Genomic DNA, 10,454 nt, shown 5'->3' on the forward strand with positions numbered 1-10,454 from the left:
CATAATAACACTGGTAGGCCTATTGTTAAAACAATGGACAATAACCTCCACCATCATTAAACACATGTTCTAAATGCCTAATGTTCTAAAAATCCGATACCCCATGGCGCAGTTCACCTCACCGAAATCACAGAATTCAAAGTTTACCCACCTATTATTTTAGCACTACACCTGACCTGGCCTTACCCAAAAGTGCGCACTTCCTATGTAAAATAAACAGTCCGCCTTAGATGAGAACGTATGAAAACTTCTCAAAAATGAACTGTGTCTCTAGGCTATTCCCGATACTGCATTGTCAACATTTCTCCACTTGGGAGAGCCATCCCATCAGGAAGTCGAGGAGCTGTTTTTTAGACCTTGACTGTGACAGTTGAATGGGACGTCTGAGCAGATATACGCCCGCCTTCCTCCTGCACTTGTCAAGGCAGAGGCAACCCTCCTCCATCCCACTACTGCTCACTAACGCCCGGAGAACACTTGCACAGGGTTAGTCAATAGAAAGGACCTGCATTTGGAAATTAGAGAGTGTCTTTCATCGACAAAATGCTTCATTTTCGGAGGACGTTTGACAACGAAAAGGGCCAACTTCAGGAGCTTAACAGCAGGCTCAGCCAGTACCTGTCAAGAGCGAAGCAACTGGAACAAGAAAATGCCCGCCTTATCGTGGAAATAAACAGCATCAGGCAGGACAGGCCCGCACAATGGGAACATCAACACATGGCAGAGTTGCGACAAATGCGAAGAATGGTGGAACAGCTCGCCTTCGAGAAGTCTAAGGCAGAGATGGAAAGAGAAAAGCTGCGGCAGGAGTTCCATATGGTTAAAGCTCTTTGCTCAGAGGAGACGGCAGTAAGCAAAGGTATTGGTGGGGAACTTAAAAGTTGGGAGAAGGAGCTGCATCAAGCGCACAATACTAACGCCGCCCTGGAGGCACGCTTGATTGAGCTAGAGAATGAATATAGGTTTCTGGAAGATGCTCACAGTCAAGAAATCGCCCATATGCGAAGCCAAGCTCACTCAAGAATTGTACCTGTCGTTACCCAAACATACCATGGCCCCCCAGCGCCTTCAATGGAAGAGGTTGAGCTATACGCACGCTCTTTGTCCGAAAGTTGGGTGGACACGTACGACATGTACCGAATCAGGGTGGAAGAGATGGAGCAGTCCATCAAAGCAGATCAGGCGAGACTGGAGGACATGGGACGGGAAAAAATGCAGTACGTGTCGGAACTGAATAAGCTACGGGCAGAACTTGATAGACATGGCCAAATACAAATACACCTGGAGGATCAGCTGATGAACATGCAAGAAAAATTCCGGGCGGATGTCAACCAGTATCAGGTGAGCCAACTGTGCTATTGTAGGTTTCAATGCATGAAAAACTGTTGCACAAATTTGGGGATATGGAAAATTGTTAGTAGTCTGCAACGGAGCAGAGTAGCATTCTTCCTCTAAGGTAGCCTACAACATACTGTACTCGCCTGCTGCTAGTCAACATAACAGTCTTCACTCATGCCTTTGCTGTGCCACACCCACTTCAGGACCAAGAGAACAATATTACTCATGTGCAGCGAGATTTGCATTAGCCTACATGGCGACAGATGGAGAGGATTTTAAACGTTTTTTTGTAATTGGATATTGAGGGATATTTTATTGTATTCTTAGAAATATATTGATTTATTTCATACAGCACTTACTGTAAACAGAGGAACAAAGCAAAATAATAAAAAAAACGAATGAAAAAACAGGATTATGTAAAGCTGACATTTCTATTTCAAAATCTATCTAGTACTCAGTACTAATGTGCAGTATTTCTAATATAAAATGTCTGAACCAATATAAATAGCTTGTTATGTAATAGGCCAATGGTGAAATGGTGAGATGGATATCCATTCAGTGATGACTGACTTTGAGGTTTGATACATGAGACACGTGCACTTGTGTAGCCCCTTGCTTGGAAGGGGTTTGCAGTGCTACTGGAAAGTAGCCTAATCTGTGTCCCTTCCACCTGTTCCTGTCCAGCCCCTGGAGACAGACAAAGTCACTCTCCGGAAGGTCTCTCTCTCTCCCAGGTCTCACTGGGTCATCCACAAAAAAGCTTCATGCTCTGATGTGCTAATATGATCACATATTAGTGATGGTAAAAATTACAGTGAAACAAGAATTCTGAATTTATTGGGCGACATAGAGACGTTTAGATGTATTATATCTGTCAGTAGGGCAGTTAGCCTAAACCAGTTTAATTGCCTTGTTACAAATCTCTCTGGCAAAGCCATTCCATTCAAAGAACAAGGATCAGCAGCTACAAATTATTTCTTTGGTTTGCTTATTGATTAAACAACATTTGTCATAACATGTGCAACAGTGTGCACATTTATATTAAAATCACACACGTACACACACACACACACACACACACACACACACACACAACCTAATCTGCATAAGTAATCTCGATGCAAGTCTACTGTTGGCAGCAGGAGAGGATTTTCAAGGCTAGACACTGTGTAAAGAAGAGAGTTTGCCAGTCCTAATGACAGTTATCTACGACTGAGGCATTGTGAGGATCACCCATGATGCTGCCAGCTGGCCCGTGTCCAGTTAACCATTCACTTCCGTCAACTGAGCAGTGAGAGTCCCAAGGGTGGGCGTGGGTGTGTGTGTGTGTGTGTGTGTGTGTGTGTGGGGGGGGTTGTTGTTGGAGTCTTCGAACAGGTGTTCCATATGAAGAGCCCTGCCCAAAATACACACTTGTTAGACCGTGCCAAAGCAAAATTGTAACGTGTTGAAATGAAATGGGCAAATGGATGTGAAGGCCTACACCCTTTTGTTCATTCTGTCATTTTACACACAGTAATGATGATGACATGATTTTACAGATTATCCAGATAACACAACTGCATCATCTCTCAATGTGTGCATCCACTACAAATTGGAGAAATCTGTGATAGGTAGCAACACATTAATCTGACAACTATATTTAAAAAAATTAGTGGTGTTGCACGGAGTGGTGTAACTAACATTACTAAGTTAGCTATCATGGGCTAACATTATTCTATTACAATGTGCATTGAATTGATTATGTTAAATAGCTTAATGGAAAGACAGAGAATAAAAGTTCATAACAACCTTGTGCCATTGAAGAGGGAGACATAACGGCTCTAACCTTTTATGTTCTGTCCAGGTGATTATTGATGAATTGGAGCACGAGCGGGTTATGCTTGCCGATGCCATGTCTGGGAAGTTGCAGGATCACCAGAATCTTCTGAAGGTCAAGATGGACCTTGGTCTGGAGGTAGCTGCCTACAGGTACAGCCTAGTTAAGGTTTATGTGGTACTATTCAGCCATCACATCATCCTCTGTGGGAAAGGAAGGTGAAAGGTTATCACTACATTAATGTGTGAATTCAAAAGTGAATTGTGAATAATGAGGTGTAAAATATGGGCCCCCTCCAATAATCAAAATCGGCCAGTGCAACCCCCATAATCATCAAAATGGTTAGAGAGCACAATGAAGTGGGGGGCTCAACAACGCAACTGTCACAGTAGAGAACGAAAGTTAGTGTCTCTTGTAAAAGGACTGTGCTTTAGGAGGAGGAGAGTAGAAGTATAAATCCAGTACACGACATACAGTACAGTACATGCAGTTTCATACTATTAAAGTGTTTTCATACTATTACTGACATCTAATTTGGGGGGCACTATCCCTTTGAAGTAAGTCAAACTCAGGATCAGTCAGAATGGGTTATTTGATCAACCCTAATTGGAAAAAGGTTCAAAAGTGTCATGACGGGTACACTACCCCCCAAAGTCAATAGGGAATGTCCTCTAGCGCTAAGAAGGGCTTCAGTACTGTAAGCTTTTCCAGGTCCACATTCTCCACAATAGAAATGCCAAAATCAAGACAGAGACAGACATTCACACCGCCTGTTTTAGCCGTGTGAGAGTAACCAGCACCCTATGTGTTCTGAAATACTAAACAGAGTGTTTGCCCTCATGCTTTCACTGAGATTAAATATTTATATCCACATCACTGCTGCCTCAGTGACAAGGACGTGCTAAAAGCTACCCACAGCTCTCCTCTGGCGATGGCACAGGCACTTAAGAAATGCTGAATCACAGAGATGCATTTATTATTTGTCCAAAGCACGTGTCAGCTGGTTCGTTGTATTTCCAATTTAGTAATCTCAGTTGAAATAGTGCATGTTTGTGATATTAACAAAAACGGATTAGTGTAGTAATTCAAAATGGAAGCACATTTATATGGTAAATAACAATACGATATATGGTTAACATATATGGCTGCAAAACTGTAATTTAACACACAGCATAATGTTACAAAAAATTTCAACCTCGCCTTTGCTTGTGAAGATGAATTAATTAATTAATTTATTCACTGAATCATACTGCAAGTCAACAATATCTTTTTGTGGTAATTATATATCTGAATGTCTAAATGTCGCATTAAGCATTGACAAGAAAAAAGAGGGAGGAAAAACAATTATTTTTATCAAAATAAAGACATGTGCGAATGCTATGTGAATGCCATGGCAGTTCTTTCCCACAGCTCTGCCAGGACGCACTGTTGCCTTTGGAATGTATTTTTAGTGATTTTAACTCCGGACAACTGGGTCTACAGGGTCACTGAACCTGCTCTCCCGCTTCCTTTTCTTCAGTAAAATAAACTCTTTTGTGAATCTTACACCACGTTGGGGTTAATCAATGTCATTTAGATGTTAAAACCAAAAGTGACTTTATTACTTCCTGAAATATGTTCTGCATACAGATCAAAGACATAGCATACAGTGCACTGTATCCAACTAATATTTTCAAACACCTCCTTTTCAGGTGTATGTATAGGCAACGTTCCTGCTTCATAGTTTTTAGATAGAGTTACTACACTCGTGTAGAACCAGCACCAAGAGATGCCTGAGTTGTGCATTTGCAAAAACAAATCAGTACTCACATTTCATTTGATACGGTGGGTGTAGTCCTCTCACATCAAAGGCCTACCCAGCTCTCACCTGCAGAGGATCAGTAATGGAAGAGTTATGTCGTTTTCATTGTGTTACACTAGTAATATCATCCTTGTTTAATTTAGTGTTTTCAGTCTTAAATAATTCCTCAGCCTTGTGTAGACTCTGTTTTTCTTTTCTGTTTCCTTAGCAAGCATTTCTGCAAAATGCCTTCTGTGGGATGTTTAGTCAAGGTTAAATGTCATTTTCAGAGACGTCCTGCAAAAGCCACTGAGTCTTTCCGTGTGTGTATGTGTGTATGTCAGACCACAGCACTCTAATCCATAAAGAAAACAGACAGGAGTGCATTCTGGCTGTTATTTTTAGTTCGGTCTTTCAGCAGACTCACAGGGGACAGACACACTGGCTCTGGGCTCAACAAAGTGCTCCCAACTTTTTGTGTTTCATTGCTTCTTCCATACGCTAGACAAACACACAGCAGTGAATTGTTAAGGTAGGTGATCAGATAGCAGACTTCATTCTGGTTTCTTTCATTGTGCTATGATTAGAGTCGGGTGTTGTGGCTGATCTTTGATTCGTTTTGTTGATGAGCAGGTATATGGGTTCGGTGTGTCGTTTCATTGTCATCTGGCGCTAAGGGTAATCTGTGGATTTGTGATGGCAGAGCAAAGTGGTCAGAATCCCCCCGAGAGGTGAAATGAGCTCAGTTTTATGTTAGGAAAGCACCACAACACAAGTCAACTTCACATGACCTTTGAGTGAATTTAGCCTAGCGCTTTGTGTTTACCTTACGTTTTTTTCCTTCCTAGGGCTCTCTTGGAAGGAGAAGGGAGACATGCCCAAATGTGGTCTGATCATCACTCAAGAGAAAGAATAATAGGTATTGTTTGGATTAAAGATTAATCCCCCCACTTGTCTTCTTTAGCTTTGTAATTGTCCATTTAATTACTCTTGTTTATATCAAGTTTACCCTGGAGCAAAACAAATGTGTCTTCAATATCTTAAAAATGAGAAGTGTCAATATACATGTGTGTTATTATTGTGCTTTCCAGATATCAAGATGCCTTCTCACCCTCACACTCCAAAAGCCATGGGCAGGCTTGACATCAGGTCCCCATTCCAGTTAACTGGCATTGAGAGATACATGGAGCCCATAACCGGTGTGAGAACAGCAACTCTGTCCAAGACTGAGTCCAAAAGTGCCTCACGTGTCGTCCCGATCAGCGTCTCTGCCCGTGCCCATCAAAGTCCAGCAGGCAGACGGGACATGGTCGCTTTTACCAAAGCTTCACAGGCAGCTGCCACAGCCACGGCCGCCTCTGCACGCGCCTCCAAACCAAGTGCCCCAAGTGTCGAGAGAAAGAGGGAAGTGGTTCAAGAGAAGAGTGTGAAGGTTACAGAAGGTTCCTATGATCAAATGCCTGCTTCACTTTCCACGGAGCAGAAAACTGTGAGAGTTGAGCCGCCTTTGCCGAAGACATTTGACAGCCTGGAAAAACAGAAGGACAACAAAGCAGATTTGAGAGGACAAGGCAAAATGGCAGATGGCAAAGACCAGAATGAAAGAAGTCATACAGAGACCAAGAGTACAACAAGTGAAAAGAAAGTATTGGATACAGCCCTGATGGAGGAGATCATTGAGAATGTCATGAAGCCAGCTGGGTTGGGTGTGGATCTCTCTAAGCCTGACTCGAAGATGACTTACCATGTGGAGAAAACTGAAGAGGATGACGGGACAACTAAGACACAGATTATTCTTGAGTCCAAGGTGCAAGAGGATGTGGATTTGTCACAGGACTCTGCACTGGAGGAGCTCCTGAGAAGAGGGGTGACGACAGTGTCTTTGGAGGACATTAAGGGAACCTCAACAGGAAGCATGATCCAGAACCTTCTTGGCCTGGGACTGAAGGAGGGAGAAAGCATGGAAAATAAGACGGTAAACATCAAGATCATTGAGGAGCCTGTTGAGATCCCAAGTGACGAGGAAGCTGAAATAGTGTCAAACCCAGAATTCTTTCAAACTTCCTCAATGTCCTACCAAATTGAAGAGGTGGAGAATGTGCACCAGGCTGACAAGCAACCTCAGATGAGTGGAGAGGCCATAAAGGCACCAACGAAGGAGACAGAATACGAGAGGAATGGATCAGTTCGAATTCAGGAAAGTTCAACAGACATGGGGACTCCGTACTCTACCCAAGATCAGGAATCCCAAGAGTATTTTGTGTCCACACCAGAGGACAACTTATCGGAGGAAGAAGGTGGTTTCGGATCCTATGGACATTATGGAGTAGTGGATGATCTGTCAGATGAAAGGTACTACCAGGAGGGAGCTTTCCCCGTGAAAAAACACTTCTCAGAAGACAGTGACAGTTTCAGAGACGAGCCAGAGGAGATATATGAGGAGAATGTGCGCTCATATGTTAGAGACAACATCCCAGAGTGCATTATCGAGGAGGAGGTCCGTGTCTCACCCATGGTGCAGGAATCAGTGCTTGGGATTTTGAAGGAGGAAACACTGGATCCAAAGGAACAGTTGAAAGGAGCCTTAGAGAAACTCCAAGGCACGATGTCCGGACCTCTGAAGGAGGAGCTGTCTCGCCTCACGCAGGCTGAACTTCAAGGTGCCGACAACGTATCTGTGGACATCAAACAAGTGCAACAGAGGTCAGACAATGGAACCACAACTATTGTGGCTGAGCTCAATGTCACTCAATCCCTGGAAAATTCTGGACTTCTGGGTGAGGAGAGTGATGACATGTCTGAAGAGCAGATAATGGCTGCCCTGCGGTCAAACCCTGAGCTCCAGAAGGCCTTTAGTGGCGGGGCACAGGGAGGATACACCATGAAGGTGTCCAAGCAGGAAGTCACAACACAGGGCATGCCCTGGGCGACCGAGCGTGGGGAGGCCAGAGATGAGGAGGACATCATCAGTGGGATCAGCAAGACGGAGAGGCACATCAAACTGGGTCCAAATGAGACGACCTTCACTTTCCAGATGGATGCCAACTCAGGCTTAGCAGGTGCTGGTGGCATTGATATCCAAGGTCTACTGCAGCGGGAGGAGGCTGGCGATGATGAGATAACAGGAGCATATGGCCCCAAACTAAAAGTCTCGCAAGAGAAAAAAGTGGCTACTGTCTTTCTAGACAGCACAGAGCAAGACTAGTTTAAAAACATCAAGTGCCACAGACATGTTGAGGTGAAGGGAGAGAAGAATCTCCAAACATTGTTGGTGTTTGTAATAATGAATGATTCACACCATAGCTAAGATGCAGTGGTTTACATCTTGGTCTACATCACTTACAAGTAAGGCACCACTTACATCAATTGTGGTGATAAACAATGAGCATCTTGCAATATTAAGTAGTTCAAGTTATTTTATGATACTATAACTGCTTAGCAAATGAAGCCAACCTCTTTTGTTTCAAACTTGAGGTTTTCTTGGATGCTACGATATATATTTTTATACTAACTTAGACTACTAAGCTTAGCTCTTTTGCAAAAGGATCTTGAATCTAATAGATTGACTTAAAATATATTTTCCATTCCATTAGTCTTAAACGGATGACGTGCAAATTAGAAACCAGAAACCACCAGATTTGCCCCCACCACTTAGTTATCATAGCATTAACAAAAAAGGTGGATGTTCACAGTGTGGGACTAACCATTCTGGACTCTAGAGGGATAAGGCAAAGAAATGTGTTTAGACAAGGATGGTATAATGACTACTAGGTTTTTTTGGCTGATCGATGCCACTGATGAATGTCATTAAATGTAGGTGCATAGGTGAAGTGATTGTGTGTTTGTAATCAGCTTCACACAAATAGATACAAGGAAGAAGGCAAGGAATCCATCAACAGAATTTAACATTCATCTCCATAAAAGCCAGAAGTTTACTAATGGTAACTGCATATTAACTGTCATTGCAATCATCATTGTGTCATGGTTTTCAGCTAGTAAACTTGCCAGTCTATCCTTTCCTGTTTCGCACACAGATCCTTTAATCTTTAAATACCATTACATGGGCGAGCACTAATCCAGCCATCCTACGTTTTCAAAATGATGTTCTTTTATGCGCTTGCAGGCACAGACACCAGAAGGAGAGAGTTTGGGTTGGGGATTTGGGGGTAAGGAGCAGGAAATGGAACAGGAAAGTAGCAGAATATTAAATTCTTTGGATAAAAACGTTGGAATTGGAATATTGCTGCAGAGCTGATGGGAGTTATGAGTATGCATGTGGATGTGTTTTTAGTCAAGTGATGATCTGCTTGGTTGTCTGTGATTGTACTGGAGCAGCCTTAGTTGCGGCGGCTCACCTTCACCTGAGGTAAAGAGGTGTAATGACTGCCTGCTATTTTTAGACACTAGTATCAGCTTAGTACCAGTGTATGTGGAGAAAGAGCCAGACAGTGGGAGAGATGAGTGCATGTTAGAATTCAAGGGGGAGGTTTTGGCCGTTGTAGTCTTCAGATCTCTCAGCTGTGTAACTATTCAGTTTTCACTCTCATCACTAGCATTAGATTATTGGAACTGCAGGTTTGTAATTAAATTGTTGAATATTTTAACAAGGTTTAAGTTTTAAGTGCTGCATAGATGAAGTAAGACTTGTAAAAGTTAACCTGATCTGCTCATGTCATGAAACCAAAACTGGCTGATACTAATTTGTCAATTCTAACAGCAACTGTCTTTGATCTCTCCTAGTATTTAGGGTTAACCTTGCCAGATGAAATGTCAGCTTAAGACTTTAATGACACAGCCGAGTTTGAGACATCTGGCAGGTGTGCTAACTGTCATAATGGTCGTGAAAGTTTATTGTGGAACGACCATCTGAATCAGACAACTTAATTCAAACAATTATTGAAATGTGAGATTTTGGTGATACATTCATGAAATGTTGTCTCACTGATACTAGATGCAATGTTATTGACATTATAAAGTCTAATTAATGTGCAATGTAATGTCACATTTATTGAATTGTTTGTTGAAATGAATGTCTTCACAAATTCAGTTAATTTGCTTAACATTCACTCTTGGCCTTGTAACACGCCTCATATTACCTCTGTGTTTCTAATATTCAAAATATGTCTTTATTTGTATTGTGTTATACAGGGTAGGAATGTTTGGAGAGTTTTATCTAGCTTTGAGAAACCTTGTAAGGAAAGGCATTTCCATCTGATTCACCTGTAAGCTTTACTGAGCACTTCATTTCAGCATTCTGAGAATCAGAAGAATTCTTTGCAATTGTGACAATTATGCAATGCTTCTGTTCACTTGGCAAATGTTACACAAGATATTTGGGTCTCCAAACAGATACTTTGATTTGACTTGATTTGACTTGAGAAAGGGATTTCTTATGAATTTGGCCTCATTACGACAGCTTCTCTGTCCACGTGCTGCAGGACACACACTTTTGTTGGTCCATCTTGCAAAAAACAGAATCTATTAAAACACACTATTAAAATGTAACTTTCAGTGCAT

At 42.2% G+C, this 10,454-nt stretch overlaps 1 protein-coding gene across 1 annotated transcript; it reads left to right on the forward strand.

The window, feature by feature from the left end:
* Window positions 1–410: 410 nt before the first annotated feature.
* On the forward strand, window positions 411–10,453 carry synm (synemin, intermediate filament protein). Its single transcript, XM_042109995.1, has 4 exons — window positions 411–1,341; window positions 3,185–3,309; window positions 5,786–5,856; window positions 6,029–10,453. Exons 1-4 carry the CDS (start codon window positions 544–546, stop codon window positions 8,140–8,142), a joined length of 3,108 nt encoding a protein of 1,035 aa, XP_041965929.1. The 5' UTR covers window positions 411–543; the 3' UTR covers window positions 8,143–10,453.
* The last annotated feature ends 1 nt before the right edge of the window (window position 10,454 follows it).

This window comes from Alosa sapidissima, chromosome 11 (genome assembly GCF_018492685.1).
Source record: "Alosa sapidissima isolate fAloSap1 chromosome 11, fAloSap1.pri, whole genome shotgun sequence".
Classification (NCBI taxonomy): domain Eukaryota; kingdom Metazoa; phylum Chordata; class Actinopteri; order Clupeiformes; family Clupeidae; genus Alosa; species Alosa sapidissima.